The sequence below is a fragment of the Orbicella faveolata genome, unplaced genomic scaffold (genome assembly GCF_042242905.1).
Source record: "Orbicella faveolata isolate gen_17 unplaced genomic scaffold, um_ofav_v1 contig_27, whole genome shotgun sequence".
Taxonomy (NCBI): Eukaryota; Metazoa; Cnidaria; class Anthozoa; order Scleractinia; family Merulinidae; genus Orbicella; species Orbicella faveolata.
This window is the reverse complement of record NW_028301555.1, coordinates 5,335,001-5,355,617: the sequence shown is the minus strand read 5'-3', so window position 1 is coordinate 5,355,617 and position 20,617 is coordinate 5,335,001. Positions and strand designations below refer to the sequence as shown.

The following is a 20,617-nucleotide window of genomic DNA, read 5'->3' as shown; positions in this document are numbered from 1 at the left end:
TCCGAGGCGTTACATTCGATCGAGGGGACGGGACGGAGAACACTTCCAACATGGCCGGCCCAGGGGTCATCAAGTGCACCATTCGGTGTCTGTGCCCTCCTATTTCCAGCAATACACGGGTGAAATTTTGCAAAATTACAAGTGCTTTCTTTCGACGACAACACACAAGACCAGTGGAGGATGATAGAGTCAAAAACGTAAGTACAGCTCAACGTGTAAACAGTCCTCAGCGCTGGCCGAGAGCATGCAGTCGAATCTTTACTGAGATTGTGCAATTTATGAAACGTCAGGGAAATATCTTTATATAACAGGACAGAAAGAGGTGCACCCAAATTTAGACAAATAAGATAAGCTGCAAGGAATTTTTGTTAAATATAATTCTGCCAAGGTACACGATGTTTAGTTCTAGCTATGTAAGCTTGTAGAATTGTACAATTGAGCTCGATTATGTACCTTGATCGATACGTTATTCTGGTCATTGTGCATTCCATCAGTTACATTATCTTTGGCTTAAACAATAGATAGATATTTGCTACTTATTCTTCGAAAACTCGATTAATTTTCTTCAATGTCTGAAAGAGATAACTGGGATTTTTACACACTTTTAATGTTCATTTGCAAAACTTTGTACGTAACTTAATCCCCTTCGCCGTTACCAAGGCTTCTCCCGGCTGCAAAGGGAAATGTGTATGAAAATTATAGTAAATGACACTGAGAGGAAAAAAAAAATAATCACATACAAACAAAAATATATAAACATGACATTTCTTCTTTAAGGAGTTCCTTCAGGGAAAATAGATAATTATAATCTTCTAGGGTTGACATATATGCCCCTCCCCTTCCCTAGCCACCTCTCCCTTGATTTCTTGTCTGACTTAGGACATATGGATTATTGACCAATCGTGAGGTCAAACTAGCTGGATATTGACCAAGTTTTTTTTCGTGTGTGTGTATAGATTGAGACGGAGGTGGAGTCCAGACCATAAATAAACTCACAAAAAAAGAATGAGGTCAATATAAAGTCATCTTGACCGAACAAGCTTGTCGAAAAATGAATTATTTATATGACGTTTCGGGAATCTTTCATTGTGGGACACGGAGGGTAGTCCAGAGTGGGCAAGATAGCACCATCTTGCATGCTCGGGTAAACCAATCACAGTGCAGGGTTTGGTTCATCTTGCCCAATCACAAAGCTAGCCATATAATAATAGGAATTTCCTACAGATGTGTTCAATTACAAGCATGATTACAGACAGAATTAGGTGATATAAAATCCTGTTTAATACTATCTCTATAATCTTAAAATATTTTAATAATAATAATAATAATTTTAATAATAATAATAATAATAATTTTAAGTAATTAAACAGTTTAGTTTGTTTTGCCCAAGATGCTTGAGAAATGTAACCCATTCAGGGGCAACTGCCCAAAAATGCAGTGCACACAAATGAAATATTAAACTCTCCAATTACGCGCATGACATCTACACTGTGTACTTGTATGCATGAAGCATGTATTTTCCTTAGGCCAGTTGTCTCATTTGGTATAACACCAAGCCTGCGTATAGCTAATGTTAGGATATTGGACACCAGTGAAGATCATCATGGGTTATGTCATGAAGAAAAAGACACGTTTGAGTAAATGTTGTGTTGCCTTTGATGGACTGTTTTGTCGTGTTTCTGTCTTGTAACAGCCAATCAGAATCAATTGAGCACTAGATGATTGAATCATTTCTTCACAGGTTCATCCCTCAAGAACCAGAAAATATTTCAAAGAAGAAGAGCTGAGACCATTTTCAGATTTTCTAACTGATAAATTTGGAAGACATCACACTTATCTTAGGATATCACTAACAGAACGTTGCAACTTAAGATGTAGGTACATCTATATTAGTTAACAGTTTTTAGAAACAAAAATAATGTAAACCATAAAACAGGTAATTGCTATTTCAAGACTTGACTTCAGTCTCAGTTGGTTCCCTTCCTTCCTTTTGTTTTTTTCCTTGGGTTGGACTATGCACACTTTGCTCTAGAGTAGCTTTCTTCAACCCAAAGTAAATAAAAAGCAAATAAACAAATAAACAAAGAAAAAGTAATAAAAGGAAAAAAAACAGGGGGAAAAAGGAAATGCATAGCAATCAGGGAGTCCTTTGAACAGCATCCTTATCCTTTGCTCAAAAAAAAGACTCGCAGTGTTAACTTTTTCTCCTAGAAAGATAAAGGTTTCACTGATCTTGGCATGAATAATATATAATTCTTTATTATGTGCTTAAAAATTTAATTGGTGTCATGTGGCTTGCAGGTCAATATTGTATGCCAGAGGAAGGTGTTGAGTTGACACCAAATACAGAGCTGTTAAATACACAAGAAATTATAACGTTGGCAAGACTGTTTGTCAAGGAGGGTGTTAAGAAAATCAGACTCACTGGTGGTGAACCATTGGTGCGAAAAGACATTGTAGAGCTTTGTGGTAAGATATTTATTATTTTGTTGTTTTGAAAAGTATATTTTATGTCTATCATCTCGTCTTCCTCCTGAGAGTGGTATATCCTTGGCAACCTCTGGGCACCATCAAACTGACCATGTAGCTATAGAGAGACGTCAGAGGTGTTGAGTTTTTTTGAAATTTTTTTCACCCCTAAGTGGTACCAAAATTTTCTAAAACAACACATTATCACCTGTTATATTTTTTTCAGCTTAATACCCTAGAAGGTACCTCGAAAGCTCCTTTTGTGGAGCTTTTGAGGCTGAACAGTCCAAGAGGTACCAAACCCAATATTTTAACCCCTTAAAGGTATGACGGCTGGTCCGTCAAGCAAGACACGAAAGAAACCCACGAGAAGAAAAGGGCCGCAGTTTTCTTTTGCATCTCACTCGACTGACTAAGCAAAAGAGGAACTACATACAGACAGACAGACAGACAGACAGACAGACAGACAGACATACATACATACGAGAAATACAGAAAATATATAAAAACAAGGATCCTTAATTAAACATTCAGATACAATTTGAGCTTGGATCAGAATAGCTGGAAGCCATCAGCTACTACGACTACAACTACTCATAGTCTAGCATGACGAGCACCCCCGTCCTTTTTGTCTCTACCCCACCCCATAGGGGAGGAGAAAAGACCTCATAGCAAAATTTATCAAGCATGTAGGAAACAATAAATTGCATGTCCATACACAGCTGGAATGTAGTGAAGCATTTCTGCAAAGTCTCCTTTAAATGACCTGGATATGTATGTTTAGCCCAGGCTTGCGTGTGTGTTATATTTACTTTCAGGACTAGTCATATTGGAATTTAAAATTTACTGTGTCCATACATGTATGCAAGATTTGTTCTGGCTGTTTAATGAGTGAGCAGTATAACTGGAAACTACATGTAGCCTTGAGTGAGCATTTGACCATTGCTTTTTTAAAATGTACTAGTCTTGCTGTCTCTTTCTTTTTTGCAAGTTTATCCATGGACCATGTCTGTAAGCTGTCAAGGGCATATGCATGCATACATGTGCATTATTGATTAGAAAATAACTGTAACTTTCTATTAATTAATTAAAAATTCTGTGTCCATATTTTTTTTGTCAACAGAGGAACTGGGTAGGATAGAGGGTCTTGAAACATTGGCCATGACAACAAATGGCGTCACTTTGGCAAGAAAATTACCACGCCTTCGAGATGCAGGACTCAATTTACTGAATATTAGTCTTGATACATTAGTACCCCAGAAATTTGAGTTTATAACAAGAAGAAAAGGTGTGTAATGTTACATAACTTTTTTTTTTTAAGTATTCATCTCCTTTCTGGTTGTGACAATGGATTACACATGGCAAAATGATACTTCACATATTAATTCTAACTGCCTATAATTATTGCTCTTTCTTGATTACATAATGTAGGACAGCAAGTTGAGAATTTAAAGAAAGACTACACTTAAAAAGACAGTCACACTTCTTTTTCAATATTGTTTTTACAATAGGTTGGCATAAAGTAATGGAGTCTATTGACTGTGCTTTAGAACTTGGTTATAACCCAGTTAAGGTATGAAACTTAAAGAGATTCAATTCATGATGAGAAGTATCACTTTCACCATGACAGTTTCAATATGACAGGTTTTTCTTATTGTGCTAGGTGAATTGTGTTGTAATGAGAGGCTTGAATGAAGACGAGGTCTGTAACTTTGTGGCAATGACTGAAGATAAGGTCAGTTTCACGTTAAGAAAGTGTCCATTACATGTAGCATTGAAAAGACTGAGGCATAATGAGTGGGTATGAGGTATAATAAGCTTGTAATACAAACTTTTGCACTTGTGAAGGCTTTTAATCATTACAACATAACATAAACAAGACAAGTCCAAGGATAATTATTTTTGTTAATGTTGTTGAATCTTATCAATGTTAAAAACCAACAATCCCGACACTCATCTTTTTTATGTTATATTCAAACATATTCACACCACTCCCACGAACCATTTGTCTGTTTGACAGGTCAATCTGTTTAATCTAGCGAAGTATTCAAGATCAAAGTATGGCCTGAAATCTGAATGTACAGTAAAGGTCTTGGCATCTCTTTGAATCTCAGTTATTGCCAAATTTTTCCCACTACTTATAATAATTTTTGCTTTTAAATACTACATATGTTGTGTGACCAGGCTGTAGATGTGCGGTTTATAGAATACATGCCATTTGATGGTAAGTTAGGAAAATATCTTAGTGGAAGTTTAGTAGAGTAAAGAGTTATCATATTATGGTTACCATGTTCTCTGTAGAACACCTTTTCATACATACGCATACACTACATAAAATAAGAATCATGGTTCTTAATGCTCAGTTGGATTGAGTGCAATCTGTACATACAGTACATGTATATATGAAAACAAAGAACTTACTAGTTTCTTTTTTCAGCTATTTAACAAATGGTACCAACTAAATTTTTTTACCCTAATTATATTTTCTTGCAAACGAGGTGTGAAACAGTGAAAAAAAAACTTATAGCAATGTCATTTTAACTACATTGAAGGCCACATGCCAAATTTGAGCTCAATATTTGTGTTACAAGAAAAATATAAATGTCAGTTATAATGTAAGTAGCATAATGTTAACCCCAGACACTGATTATTAAACATTTTCTATCAGGCAAAACAAATATTAAACTTTATTAATGGCATGTGTATTCAGGGCATTCATTTTCAGTTATTTGGTAAACTTAATTAAAAGTCTATAATATTGTGCAGAATTGTTATTACATGTACACTTGTTGATTGAAATGTTCCTTCAAAGGGGTTGATTTTATCTGAAGGTTATTAATTAAAATAAGCCAAAGACAAGTAAATTTGAATTTCCTGCCCATCTACTTTTGTAATTTCTTTCTCTGATTAGGAAACAAATGGAACTTCAACAAATTTGTTCCATACACTGAATTGCTAGAAAGTATCTCTGCAAGATGGCCCGATGTAGAGAGGATGTCAGACCAGCCTAATGATACTTCAAAGGTACCTGTTACTTCTTCATGAAACAACAAACCAAACTTTGCTGTTGAATTTTAATGTTATTTGCCTTATATGTCCTGTCTGTGTACATTCCTTGTTACTGGCAAGAGCAAGACTTATTGTCAACATTGTCACGCAGACAGATGTTGAGAATTATAACAAGAGTCAACTTAGATTTAGCATAGCAAAGAACTTGTAACTCAAATCCAAACCCCAGTCAGGTCTGAATGACAAATTATCAGGAATTTGAGTCATGTTAAATGTTACTAACATATCACATTATATTACGCTTGAAGAATTTTTTTTCAGAGCTAACAATGATTGCACTATAATGGCACTGCACTATAATATCTTCTAGACTAATTTTTGAAGCTAACTGGAGTGCTTAATTTAGCTCAGAGAAAATCTTTGTCTCTTCTAATTGGCTCCTGTGTTTTTGAATGGCAAAGAGTTGGGATATACTGAGTTGTCCAACTGGCAATGACTCATTAATTATTTGACTGGTCCTCTGTTTTGACTTCTAAACTGATCAGATTCACTTCCCTTGAAATGAAACTCCAATTTCCCCATACAACAACAAAAATACTAACAATAGATAAATGTAATTTACAGTCAGTCATTGAGTCAGGCTATCATTTTCACTGCCTCCTTTTTAACCTGTCCTTGCACCAGGCATACAAGGTTCCAGGTTTTACAGGTCAAGTTGGTTTTATCACATCTATGAGTGAACACTTTTGTGGAAGCTGTAACAGGCTTCGCATCACAGCAGATGGCAACTTAAAGGTATCGATTTTGAACTTTTCTTCTTCCTTCATTTAACACGTAGGTCACATAATGTTAATTTGTAAGGTTCTGACTAGACATACATGTAAGGCCTGGCATCTATAACTTACTTGAACCAACATTTATTTAGGTGCTAGTTTGGGAGACAGTCCTTTTTTTTTGTCAGTTTGAGCTCATTACGAGCCGATGCATCATAAGTGAGTATAATGGGGATCAATGCAAGTTGAAAAGAGATTCCACTTTTTTTCAGAGATTAAGCCTTGAGCCTCTCATTCTTTTCACAGTCCATTACACTATGATTGTTTGGGCAACCTGAGTGAGTCTGTCACCCAAAACCCAATCATACTTCAAGCGGTTTACTGGTGAAATGCATAATTCTCTGATATTTTCATGACCCTGAATCTGCAAATTAAGTGTGTTTAAAGTCAGTAGACAGCTTATAATGGACTTCTTAATTACTCTTGTATAATGAACACAAAACTGTTTGGAGGCAATTGTTCTCATATTCAGTACACAGTCTACATAATATGAGAAGAGACTGAAATTCTCAGTGGCTATATACTAAATAGCACTTGTCATTAGCCGTTCATGGTTCATGCCTAGAATCTTTGGCCCATGTATTACCTGTAGGTGTGTATATTTATGTGGAGCTAGTAGCTATTTGGGCTCTGCACACTTTGCACAGATATGGAGACAGCAGAGATAGCTCTGTTTGTCTAATGCTTTGGACTTGAAGCATGTTTGTACTGTTGTTGACCAACAAACGTTCTGCCTATATTTCACTAGCATTTTCATCATGATTCAATTTTTCATTTGCTTTAATACAGGTGTGTCTGTTTGGTAATTCTGAAGTATCATTACGAGATTCTCTGAGAGCAGGAACCAGTGAGGACGAGCTGTTAGAAATCATAGGTGCTGCAGTGGGAAGGAAGAAGAAACAGCATGCAGGTATAACTTAAACCTGTTTTTACAGCTACCATCCCAAAGCGAAAATATCAGAGTACACTCTGTGCATGCAAAACGCGATATACAGTACTGCAGTCATCTGGAGGATTCAAGAGTATCTGAGGATAGATACATGAAGTATTCAAGTGGAATTCAGATTCTAGAATGTGTAAAAGTTTCCAGAAAATATCCTTTCTGTCATATGCCTTTAACCAATTCTCTCTCATTCAAGCTTTTTAAATCAAGATAGCTGAATATTGGTCTAACTTGTTCTTTTTTGTCATCTGCAAAAAAAAAAAAAATGAGCCAATGGTCTGCCATCTTGACATGATGCTTGCATGGTCAATAACCCAGTGTTCGTTTAATACAGACTATAACTTACATGTATCAATGCTTGGAGGCACCTTGTTTGATAGCCTATAAAGAACAGTCATACAGTTATAACAATATTACGCATGATTTTCTTGCACAGGAATGTTCAACATTGCTAAACAAAAGAATCGTCCCATGATTTTGATTGGTGGATGAAGGAAATGCAGGTACTATTATGCCTTTGTTATTTAAGCTTGTTTTTTCTAACCTTTTATCAGTACATGTGAGTGTCTGGGCAATAAAGTTTCTTAAGGGCATTTCCTGACCAACAAATGCATGGGCTTCAATGGTTTGTTGTTGGTCATTGCAAATGCCACATCAATAGGCCATTGAGAGTTACCTCGTGCCTCTGTTTCAAAATGAGTCTTTTTGTGCAAAACCTTTCATGTGAAAATCAGTTTGATTTGCATGAAAATGAACATATAGGTGGAACACTTTACCATATGTCGAATGGTTTCATACAAAGACTTGTTTTGACACAGAGGCTAAAGGCAATGCGGAAGTGACCTAAATATTTCATTAAATGTCAGAATAGCATCCATGTACATATAGCTAATAAATACATTTTGCATAACTAGTGTTATTTCCTTGATGACTTTATTTCTTTACTTAAGGATCAATAACAACATTTAAGGTTACAGTATACCTTCAGGGGTGTCTCGCGCGCAAGCGATGTAGCGCGTGCAGTTTAAGCCGTAGATAACTAAACCCCTATATCAAATTAAAGCTTATGGAGCTGGCTATCAAACTATACCAACAATTTTGAAAGAAAATGAATTGTCGAATTTTTCACGACCACTAAATGCGAGCGCCCGAATCACCTTTCGAAAGCTACAAGTCAAAGCGAATTTCGTTTTTCGCCAATTTAATTTTTTCCTCGGTTTCAGGGCCCAAAGCGCTTAAAAAACGTGTCTGCGTTTTGGCATATTCGATTGCAGTAAAAAGTTACAGAACATTTTCGAAATAGGATTAAAAAAATGTGGAGTGATCGTACAAAAATCGCTCTCGAAGAAAAAGTATTTCGAAATTAACAATTCCCAGACACGCTTTTGTAGTTTATATGTTAAACTAGCCACTGTCCAAATTTAAGAGCAATTGAACAAATTCCCTTTGAGTTATAACTCTTTAAAGTGTCTGCTTCAAGTGAAAAAATTTATTCGAGAAAACAGCGCTAAGAAAAATTTTCTGCTTTGCGAACAAACTCCGCCCACAAACGCCTTCAACTGGCTTCTCAGGTAACTAAGCCAATCAGTGCAGGGAAAGTTTACTACCGTTAACCTTCCGGTGAAATTTACGCGCGAATCTCTAAAAAACTCTTTTGTTTCGCAATGCGCTCAAGGAACCGAAGGCAGAGAGATAATTTTTCTGTAGCTCGGTATTTCTTGAAGCTGGTCTGGCAAAATGGGGAAGACTAAAAAGGATACGAACGCTAGAGTGGCTGAGCGAAGGAAACAAACAAAAGACAGCGCGGAGAGCTACTGTGTGTGAGCAACTGTGCATGGATAACATTTCAAATGGTCTCAATGAGTCCGACGATTCGTCGATATCGGACTCATCAGAAGAGTCTCTGTCAGCATCCCTGTTATTGCTGTCAAGTTCCGAAATTTTTACAGAACCTTTCTTTTCTCTCACCACGAATATTTGCCCGCCTTATACGATAACTATAGCTTCATCCGCGTGGCGAACTTTCGCTTCTTCACTCATTGATGTATTTGCATTCGTTCTTCGCTGTTTTCGCTTTTTCGAACCGGTCCATGGTTTAAACGTGGTCTATGTTTACTTATAACTTAATAGAGACACGCCTAATATCAAAAATGCTGGGTAGTCAGAACAACAATGCTGATCAACTGAGTAGTCAATTCGTGACATCCATATAGGTAATTCCCGCGAAAATCGTCTCGGTTGATTGCATACGCGCCATAGGGCTGTCAATCAAGAGGTAAACTTTTACTTCCGGTGAAAACGTAAAACCGCCATTTCTCCGCCAATATTTAGCCTTTTTCAAAAAATTTTTTTCAGAAATTAGAGATTATTCTTCGACCTCTATTTTGACCCAAAAATCCAAATTTGAAGAAAATTGCCGACCCGACGGTATACTGTAACCTTAAGCAGTAGAGAACTTTTTGAGCATTTACATAGCCTCATCTAAACTCGAGGAAGGTTGAGAGAATTCAAGACAGTTATGCAAACCCGAGACGTACTGTAGCCTAGGGTTTGCATAACTTTTGAGAATTCTCTTGGCCCCCTGAGTGTTTAGATGAGGCTAAGTAAACACGGAAAAAGTGCTCTATTGCTTTTATGAAATAATTCTCAAAAATATGCATGAATCTATAATGTCACAACCGTGTTTACATTCTCTCATCTAAACACACCTATCAACGAATGAGAGCGTGCGTAATAGCTCAGTTATTTTATAAACTGTAATGTTCAAAAGCATTCAAACAATTTCTGTTATTGTTCAAAGTTGGAAATAACAGTTAGATCTGCGAGAAAGTTAATAAGAAAATTATTCTATGCCTTGTATATTCTTCAACTTTTCTATCATTTCCCCTACAGGAACACTGTCTTACTGGATTACCAATGTCTATCTTTTTCCACATTGTCCCATGAACTTGAAGACAAGTTGATGATCTTTGGATGGAGTAGTACTTATTTCCACAAATGTATAATGTTTAAACTAGCCCACATGGAGACATCTCCCATTTCTGTTGCTTTCCTTCTTTTCTGCAAAGCAAGGAAATGGAGACATCTGTTTACATGATGGTGTTAATGAAAAGCCAATTTGGAAAACCATTATAATTAAATCAAACAATTTTTTTTTTTTTTTCAGCAACACTGTCCTTGTTGATCAAGCAAATTTCTCATGATTTCCATTAAAAAATGGGTGATAATAATTATATCAGTTTATTACTGTCAATATTTTAGAGATTTATGGAAAAATGGGACAGAGGACATAATGCTAGTTATATATCTTACGAGTGACAAAAATTAATATTGTACATGTAGGTAAAACTAGTTGGCTCATTTAGTCACTGTAAATAGTAGGATGTCAATGAATGTAAAATTAGAACTTTGTCAGTGAGACAAACAAAATGTTACAAGAATATTGAAAAAAAATGAATGTACGGACATATTATAGCAAAGGATTTTTTACTTTTGTACAAAAAAAATTGACTTTAATTTTTTTGCAAGTGGAAGTATTTTTACTGTAATACAAATGTCTTTACACACATACATGTATAGGTTATATATGTTAATCGCTCATCGTCATACAGCCAACGTACTTCTTAAAACCAACGTGAAAACATGAAAATTATAATATATAAAAGATTCAGTAGGGAGAAATTAAAATTTGAAGTAATGAGGTTGAATTTGCTTCTGTGACATTTGCTTGTGTGACAAGACTGGATTTGGATGGAGGTCACGCAACACTAGGTGTAATGAGGATGAGTTAAAGACAAACATGCAACCAATGGGACAAATTTTCAACCAACTAAGATGACTTTGTTTACCTGTCAGAAACTTAACAACTCGGTTAAGAAGATCGACAGTTCCACTAGACGTTTGGCCAAGAGAAATAAAATAATGATGGGTCTAACATACTGAACTAATAACAAATGGCCTTGCTTTAATTAGAACATTATGTCAAGGCATGTAGCAACGGAAGTGATCTATATATTGATTGGCAGAGTTTACCTGATGTAACAGGTCAACAGTAACTAAAATTTGTTGCATTAGAATAAGTATCCTTGGCCTTTTTTTCTGAAACTTGAGCACGCTTAAAATTAAAAAACATGATAAATGATTTTTTGCGGCCATGAATTACCCGCAGACAAAAAAGGTCGATTTACATGGAAATTTTCCACGCCTAACCCCTAACGCGTCATTGTTGTTGTTGTAACCTCAACCACTCGAAATGATGTAATGTAAAACTTCTATCCCCTTAAAAAGGGCACACACTTGGATACAGAAAGTGTCTACATAGAAGGGTTGTCCACTTGTAAGTGTCCTCTTATGAGTGTCCACTTACGGAACGTGTCTCCCGCCGTTAGCGGAGCTTTCAATGTCTTCTCACACTGAGCTCAATCCAAATCTAACTCGGGTAACGTGATGTAATCGAGTTTTTGTTTCATTACTTCTTTAGAATGCAAAATTAATTGGCTAACATAATCAACTGCAGCAGCCATGATGTAATCATCGGGGACCAGGGAGATTAACGATTTGAGACGCTCTTTTAAAAGAGCACGCCCCTTGTCGCTGCCTTGTTTCCCTGTAACATCAGCAATGCCTTGAAGGAAACCTGACGGGGTGAACTCGTGAGGAACTGCTTTGCGAATATTTGGCACGGTTGAGCTTTCTTCTTCAGTATAAAAATATACATACTCATCAAACCAGTCGAAAACAAAATGACGAGAAGATATCTGTTCAACTTCTTCTTCCGACAGCTTTTTATTCTCAGACTCGAATTTCTTTTTCTTCTCGCAGGTTCTGATGTAGAATTTATGAGCTAACATGTTTAGCTCCCCTTCAAGAGTATTCAGTAACTTCTTGAAGAAAGCTTCCAGCGCATTCCATATTTGGATCAACCATCTGTAGGCATCTTCATCAAGCTCTGTAGTGTTGAGGTCAGTGAGGTCACTCATAAACCTTGCTTCGTCACCTCTACCAAAAGGAACGTTACCAATGTTCTCAAAAACTTTATTCCAGAGAGCAGTCGGCTGGTTTCTTCCAGCAAGGAGGCCTGAGATTATGTAATCCGTCAAATCAGTCATTTGTAAGACTCTGATCTGTTGTTTCCTCTCTCTGGCGTCCTCTGGTGTGTGGGCCGACTCCAAACCCTTCATCTGATTTAACATGTCTTCCAGGACACATTGGCGCAGTTTGTTCTCGTGATCAGCCTCTGTTAGTAGATTTTGTCTCGCTATGAAGAAGCTCGAGATTTTCTCCGTCTTCACGCCTTGCAATGCCAGCTCTAAAGCTTGAAATATCCTTTGCCACTGAACTTCTCCGTCCCAGAGATCGCGGTTCGTTTGGAATAGCTCAGAAAGAAGGACGGTCTTCAACATGTATGATGGAATCAAGGATGAATCCCATCCCACACTCTCCGATATCTCATCTCTCATGACTTTCAGAACTCGGTAGCATGTTTTGAAACCGTCTGGAGAAGAGGCCAGAATTTCTTTTTCTGTCATGGAAAACGAGATACGCCAGCTATCGAATCCAGCGGGAACAACGTGGAATCCACACTTCTGAAGAATTGGATTTACTTTTTGCGAGAGCTTTGTCAGCTCAACGGGTAGCTTGGATTCTTGGTAATCCAAAGTCAGTGTCAAATCCACGCTTACAGCCAGATTTCTGTAACTATTGCCGCCTTGCCAATAGATTGTAAGTGTTGTAGCCGGGCCGTGTGATTCCGAGTACATCACAGATGAACCTTCTTGCCCACCGGCATTTCCTAGTAGCTCAGAATAGACAGGCCACCATGTTCCATACATTTCTTCTCGTACCCGCTGAAAGGCCAGTCCTTCAGGTAGTTCGGCGTCATTAAGAGAGGCATTGACCAACTTCTTGAAGAAACGGGAGAGCATATGTGGGTTGAAGAAGCCCTCGTCATCTTTGAATTCTTCCCACTCTTCTTCAGCAAGGAATAGTTTGACGTAGCCTTCGCCTTTGTCGCATGGACGAAATAATGGTTTGTCGGTGAGTGAGTCAATTCTTATCATGAAGTCGAATTCATCTGGCTGGCCAACCTTCGCTCCTTCGTAAACACTTCCGCTCTTAATAAGAGTGCTCCGAAATCGCTTGTCCCGCTTTTCCACCTCCGTTAGAATGTTGGTCACGAATTGCTCGAGTTTCTCTCGAATCAATTCGGCTTCACTTTCGTCTTTAAACCTTGCTTTTTCCTCAAAACGTTCCACAATTTCAGCCATGACGATGTAGGTTGACTACTACAATTGACTTTGCCAAAAACTGGCTTTGCATCACGAGAGATTCGTGAATATTGGTCCGTTGTTGAGATACCTAGCATAAAATGTCAACATCTTTTGTTCCTTGGAATGCAATTATCCGCAAAACGCATCCTTTCTTTGTTCGAACAACACAACAGGAACTGTTACTTATTGTAAGTTGATAGATTTTTCCCGTAAATACATTGAGACACTTGTATTAATTTCATTCTAGAAGTGTGAAATATGGGTATACAAACGTGATCAAATCAAACGAATCAAGTTGGCGTCCCTTTGATCTGCAAACCATGCTTTTATTCTCAAAACGTTCCAACTTTTCTGACATGACGATGCAGTTTGACTTCTTCAATAGACTTTGCCAAAAGTGGTTTTGCATCACTGGATATCATGCAGTGTTGAAATAACTAACATAATATTGCAACTTCTTTTGTTCTTTGGGGTACATGATCACCCGCAAAACACATCTAACAGGAACTGCGTGTTTTCCCGATCAATATGTTCATACACCATTACTGATTTAATTTTACAAGTCTGAAATTCTGACGACGGTATACAAACGTGATCATATTTTCTGCACACTATTTTGCACAGTAGTCTGAAATAAGACAAGGGTCTAAACAAGAAGGCCCTACTCCGCGCGAAAATCTACCTCCTCCTCCTGGATTGATGGGCGCAGCATTCCCTAAACTAGAAGCTAGATAGTTGGGCTCTTAAGAAGGTTTTTACACACTGAGCCGTACGAAGCGGATGCAGAGTGACAAACAGAACCAAGCAGTAACTCTCAGTTGTTGTGTAACGTTCGTCTATATAAGTAGCTCTTAACTGATGTGTAACATTGGTCTAAGTAATTAACTCTTAGCTGTTGTAACTTTAGCAATCTTACCGCAAGACTTCTCGGCGCCAAATTTGCCTTGGAGCAAACACATTAACATGGGACCACATGGGTATAACAATGATTTTTAAAAAGTAATCACTGATATTGATACAACACACAGACATTGAAACAAATGTGAAAACAACACTCTTTGCCAACTGAGCTAGCCGTTTACTTTATTATGATTATCCTTTAATCATAAAATTACCTTAAATCAAGAATAATATAACATCGTTTTATATCTAAGAAATATAATGTTGCATTTTCGGAAAGAGAACACAATTCGACCTTATGCAGTACATGGCATTTAACATATTTTGGTTCCACTTCATAATGACTAGACTTTGGATTTATTTGTGGTGTTGTTCTAAGTCGTGAAATAATAGAAAAAGAATGATGAGAGAAGCCTTGAAGCTTTGGGGTCATCAACTTCAGTGCTACGAAACGTTTCAATGGCAATTTCAAAATGTTACTTTGCTTCAGAGCATAATTTGCACGTCCTTTATTATAACTCTTCCTAACTGGGCGCGTCCAAGTCAATCCCTGAACGATCGACTTGTTTGATTTGTTCAAATCAATGTACAACTGTTCTTATTAATAATGACCGTGACGAAACGAGCTGCGTAAGACTAGCCACATCATCACAAGTAACTGTCTACTTTATTGTCAATTTTCACTCGTGAATTTGTGCGGTCAGTAATCAACATGCGATATAATGCGAGATTGCTGTCATCATTAGTTAGCGAACGAAACTCTGGGCGCGATGCCCAACGAGTTTGCCAAGCAGAAAGGTCTTTGAAGAGTCCCTTGGCCGGGACGAAACGAGCTGCGTAAGACTAGCCACGAACAATGTCTTATCACAAGTAACTGCCAACTTTATTGTCATTATTGCCAATAATTACAAACTAGTAGCGAAAAATGTATCGTGGTATTTTCTTAAAAATTGACAAAAATGATGTTCGATCTCTTCAGTTTCAAACAAAACACTCCTCTACAAGACGTAAACAGGAACATCCAATTATTTGCTGATGGTCAATCAAGCAAGGACTCAAGTGTCTTGATAGAAGTCTTATTTAATTTTTCGTTCTGTCAGTCAAATGGCTTCACGAAACCTCGATTTTGAGTTGATTTCTTAGCTCGTGGAAAGCACATCGATTGCAGTCGTTTTATTTGGTGAGATGTTGATTAAGGTGGTATGGTACCCTCAATATGGACCAAAAAGTTTGTTTAAATATGGTGAAGAAAGATCAATTGTGTGCTATTGCACTCAAGAAGAGAAATTAAATTTCTAGAGTTTTACTCAAAATGGTTCCTATGGAAACCAGCCACAGCCTTTTGAAGTAGTGTTTTCTAGTATTGACGCCAACACTTCCTGCTCTTTTACGAAACAAGAATTGACTGTCAAATAAGCATATCATGTAAGTTTCTGTTTTGTTCTGTGATATGAACCTAAGTTTTGACACTTAACTCTTATTTTCAGTGCTTTTTACAGCTTTATTTGGAAATAACCTTATTTTTTACCACACCCAGTGGACAAATCATCTCATGTCACGTGACAGACCTTAAAATGTTACGATTTTTTTGGTTTATAACATCACGACACTATTGGTCTTTGATGAGCCCAAGTTTCAGAAATTCTACTTAAAAACCTTGCAAAGTAGAAATGTTGGCGCGAAGTCAGTCGGTACAAAAGTAAACTTTTGAGAAAAATGCACTTTAAGTTTTTTACACGAAGTATTAAGCGTTTAACGAGCCACAAATAGTGGGGGGGGGGGGTGCAGATTGGATCTCGGGGGAGGGGGTGCAATGGTTGTTCTATTTTGTAAAAAGTTACCGCAGTTGTGGGAAATATTCCTTGTCATAAGGGAAATGAATGAGCCTGTGATGGCAATTTGAGGCAAAGCTTTTCACAAATAATTATACCAATCGAGTTGTGCATGTCTTAAAAGTTTTTTCTAAATAGTTTTGTTCATGTAAGTTAAAAATAATCTATATTTTTGGTCACGTTCTTATAGTAAACAGTCGTTGCTATGGCCGTTGCCACGTGAAAAAACTTACTTATACCACTGTGTACTTTCCTTAAATTTCACACTCATCTGGAAGGAAATTCGGCAAGATCGTTTCAAAATGTTTTTGACAAGTCCGCAAGGGTCTTAAGTCTTGTATTTCCGAGAAATTGAATTTTTCATGAACATCGCCATTTTTTAGGGTACCATACCACCTTAAGCCAGTTTCCTTTTACAAATTACCAGTGATTACCACTTTTTATTTCATGGCTAGCGTGGAATTCAGTGTGGTAAAGCCATGGATAAAATTCATACCGCCATGGAAGTGATACGGGGTGCTTACCATTTGTCAGAATAAACCAGTTGGGATGACCGTTGTATAATGGCAAGGGTTTTTCCAAAATCAGCAAACCAACTGAACGAGATGGCGCTTACCATTTGCAATTCGATTTCTCGTAATTGTTTTCGGCTGATGAGAGACTGGAAACTGGAAAATTTACCAAATGGTAAGGAAATTTCCGCCGTTCCGTTCCAAACGGAAAAAGAGGACTACCTCTGGAGGTAGCCTACAATTTCCGAACGGATTTTCAGTAAATTACTGTTCCATTTGACTTTCAACCGAAATTTCCGGATTTTTTTGCTAAATGGTAAGCACCTACGATATCATTTCCTGGGAAATGATACGATATCACTTCCCGGCTTGTATTATCCAATCATATATCTCTTTTTAAATGTCCAAGACCAATCGGGTTACTCGTTATATTTTAGCTGACTCCAGCGTTGACGTGAGCATTCGTGAAAGAAATGGCGGCTTTGGCGAACTTTTTTTTCTCTAGTTTCTAAAGATGATAGTGCTTGACATTGCCCGTTTTATTGAAGAATCCAAGAATAAATGCGATAAAGTTGAGAGTAAACTCTTACTATTTCGGAGGCTGTTTGAGCAAAAGAAAATGATTAAACTAAGCTCGAAGACTCGCTCGTTCGCGATATGGTATTAATAGTAAATACTCGTTAATAAAACCGATATTAGACTCTCAACATGTAGTAACTGCTATATTTAAGACAATTATGCCAAACGAGAGCATAACATACAACTAAACATACTGAAAAGCAAAGCGATATTCCGAATTTAGGAAGGTCCACTTTCTTGTTTAAAATGGCTTGGTTACTTCGAGACAAAGTCAGTGAGGGCGTCCTATTTGTCTTCTAGCAGTTGTTGGATCACTCAACTCCAGAGCTACGATCATGTGGCCAAACGAAACTGAAGGATTGGCAAACAGACAGTCAATGAGTCAAATTGTCAGCCATCTCAGCAAACCTTGTTTTCTCTGTCAGAAACCGCAACTACTCGGTCAAAAGGAACTACAGTTCTACTAGACTTTTGGCCAAGGTAAATAAAATAATTGTGCGTCTAATACACTGAACTAGTAACAAATGACCTTGTTTAGTTAAATCCCTATATCAAGGCTTGTAGCAACAAAATTAAAGCGATCTATATTGATTAGCAGCGATCACCTGATGCAAAAGGTAAACAGTGACAAATATTTGTTGTATTAGAGTAAGTATCTACGGCCTATTTTGAAGATAACACAGTTAGTCGGATATTAAAAACATGATTGAATTTGGTCCAGCAGTAGATTACCCGCAGAAATCAAAGGGCAAATTAAATGCAAAATTTTCCACTCCAAACCTAACTTCTCGAAATAATGTTATATAGTCGAGCCACTTATAAGGGCACACACTTGGACACAGAAATTGCCTCTGTAGCAGAGGTATGGAAAATTAAAAATATAGTTTCAGAGCTCTATTTGACTAGAACACTAAACAAATGTCCTCTTATGAGTGTCCCCAGGAAAGTCTCTCGGAGTTAGTCGAGCCTTGACCATATTCTCACACTAAGCTCAATCTACATCTACCTCAGGTATCGTGATGTAATCGAGTTTACGTTTCATTATTTCTTTAGAATGCAAAATTAATTGGCTAACATAGTCAACAACAGCGCCTATAATGTAATTCTCGGGGACCAAGGAGAGGAGCAATTCGAGACGCTGTTTTAAGAGAGCAAGCCCTTTGTCACTACCCTCTCTCTCTGTAGCATCAGCAACGTCTTTGAAGAAACCTGAGGCGATGAACTCATAAGACACTGCCTTGTGAATAATTGGTAACGTTGAGTTGTTTTCGTCAGTATAACAATCAACAAGATCTTCTAACCATCCGAAAGCAACTTGACACAGAGAAATCTGCTCGACCTTTTCTTCCGACAGCTCCTTGTTCTCAGACTCGCATTTCTTTTTCTTCTCGCAGGTTCTGATATAGAATTTACGAGCTAACATGTTTAGTTCCCCTTCAAGAGTATTCAGTAACTTCTCAAAGAAAGCTTCCAAGCCATTCCATATTTGTTTCAACCTTCTGTAGGCATCTTCATCAAGCTCTGTAGTGTTGAGGTCAGTTAGCTGATTCCAAAACCAGCCAAACTTGCGAGACTGAGGAACGTTGTGGACGTTCACAAACATTTTGTTCCAGACAACAGTAGGGTTTTTTTCCAGCACGGATGCCTGAGATCATGTAATCCATCAAATCAGTCATTTGGAAAACTCTGATTTGTTGTTTTCTCTTTCTGGCGTCCTCTGGTGTGTACGCCAATTCCAAACCCTTCATCTGGTTTAACAAGTCTTCAAGGACGCATTGGCGCAGTTTGTTCTCGTGATCAGCCACTGTTAGTAGATTTTGTCTTGGTATGAAGAAGTTCGGAACCTTTTCCTTCTTCGCTCCTTCCAAAGCCAACTCTAAAGCTTGAATTATTCTTTGCGCCCGACAATCTTTTTCCCAGGGATAGCGGTCAGTTCTGAACAGCTCAGAAAAAAGGACGGTTTTGAACATATAAGATGGAACCAAAGATGAATCCCATCCCAGCATCTTCGATATCTCATCTCTCACGACTTTCAGGACTCGGTAGCATGTTTTGAAACCTTCCGGGGAAGAGGCCAGAATTTCTTTTTCTACCATGGAAAATGAGATGCGCCAGCTGTCAAATCCAGCGGGAACAACATGGAATCCACACCTCTGAAGAACTGGTTGTATTTCTTGTGAAAGCTTTGTCAACTCAACGGGTAGCTTGGATTCTTAGTAATCCAAAGTCAGTGTCAAATCCACGCTTATAGCCAGATTTCTGTAACTATTGCCGCCTTGCCAATAGATTGTAAGTGTTGTAGCCGGGCTGTGTGATTCCGAGTACATCAGGCCAGAAGACCTTTCTTGCCCATCGATATTTCCTAGTATATCAGAATACACAGGCCACCATGCTTCATTAAACACGCGTTGCCCTACTCGTTGGATGACCAGTCCTTCAGGTAGTCCGGCGTCACTAAGAGATGCATTGACCAGCTTCTTGAAGAAATGGGAGAGCATATGTGGGTTCAAGAAGCCCTCGTCATCTCTTAATTCTTCCCACTCTTCTTCATCAAGGAATAATTTGACGTAGCCTTCGCCTTTGTCACATGGACGAAATAATGGTTTGTCGGTGAGTAAGTCAATTCTTATCATGAAGTCGAATTTATCTGGCTGGCAAACCTTCGCTCCTTCGTAAACACTCCCACTCTTAACCCTTTGAAAGCTTCTTTTTACTAAAAGGAGAGATTTTTCGAGGAATAGGTGCAAAATTGAGCAAAATTTCAATTCCGGACATGCGCATAAGCCAAAATTTGGACTTTTGTTTTGTTTGTTTATTTGTGTTTTTTTGCCATTAACCGTTCTCAATTTTGTTTGCTGCCCCTTTCCTTTCTGTTTTTCTCGGCCCTTTTACACTGGCTACCTTTTGCATTGTATGTTCTTTCTGGCTACCGTGAAAAGTTGGATGTTAATTACGGGCGAAGCCTAGAAATGGACCTTGATCAATCTTAGCGTAGTGGACCATTTTACCACCGTTTTTGCACCAAAACTGATAACGTTTTTCGATTTGCGACGTCGGAATGTCGTCGATATCTAAACCTGACCATTTTGCGGAAAGGCCTAGCCTAGTACTACAATCTGCTTATCAAGAATAGCTGATGACATTTAAATTGATGACGTCACAAGTGGTACAAAGGGCACGACCATTAATTACGCATATATATGCGTAGTTGGTATTCAAAGGGTTAATAAGAGTGCTCTGAAATCGCTTGTCCCGCTTTTCCACCTCTGCT

The 20,617-nt window shown here is 37.9% G+C and overlaps 2 protein-coding genes and 1 pseudogene across 2 annotated transcripts; 1 reads left to right on the top strand and 2 right to left on the bottom strand.

The window, feature by feature from the left end:
- Positions 1–4: 4 nt before the first annotated feature.
- LOC110067342 (molybdenum cofactor biosynthesis protein 1-like) lies at positions 5–10,961 on the top strand. The gene is made up of 12 exons (XM_089296614.1): positions 5–197; positions 1,742–1,874; positions 2,302–2,469; positions 3,593–3,757; positions 3,981–4,042; positions 4,133–4,204; positions 4,654–4,693; positions 5,381–5,493; positions 6,163–6,273; positions 7,101–7,221; positions 7,691–7,757; positions 10,147–10,961. The coding sequence occupies exons 1-11, from the start codon at positions 51–53 to the stop codon at positions 7,744–7,746; spliced, it is 1,188 nt and encodes a 395-aa protein (XP_089152740.1). The 5' UTR covers positions 5–50; the 3' UTR covers positions 7,747–7,757; positions 10,147–10,961.
- LOC149107293 (cyclic GMP-AMP synthase-like receptor) lies at positions 10,737–13,676 on the bottom strand. The gene has a single exon (XM_089296606.1). The coding sequence runs from the start codon at positions 13,518–13,520 to the stop codon at positions 11,673–11,675; it is 1,848 nt and encodes a 615-aa protein (XP_089152732.1). The 5' UTR covers positions 13,521–13,676; the 3' UTR covers positions 10,737–11,672.
- A 4,661-nt stretch (positions 13,677–18,337) lies between these two features.
- Positions 18,338–20,617, bottom strand: part of LOC149107292 (putative nucleotidyltransferase MAB21L1) — a 2,408-nt pseudogene continuing 128 nt past the window's right edge.

Bases quoted from the DNA above. Each gene is read 5' to 3' on its own strand.
- LOC110067342 (XM_089296614.1), top strand. From the start codon at position 51: ATGGCCGGCCCAGGGGTCATCAAGTGCACCATTCGGTGTCTGTGCCCT. The intron at 4,205-4,653 runs GTCAGTTTCACG...TTGTGTGACCAG, and splicing joins TGGCAATGACTGAAGATAAG to GCTGTAGATGTGCGGTTTAT. The intron at 5,494-6,162 runs GTACCTGTTACT...TCCTTGCACCAG, and splicing joins AGCCTAATGATACTTCAAAG to GCATACAAGGTTCCAGGTTT.
- LOC149107293 (XM_089296606.1), bottom strand. From the start codon at position 13,520: ATGGCTGAAATTGTGGAACGTTTTGAGGAAAAAGCAAGGTTTAAAGAC.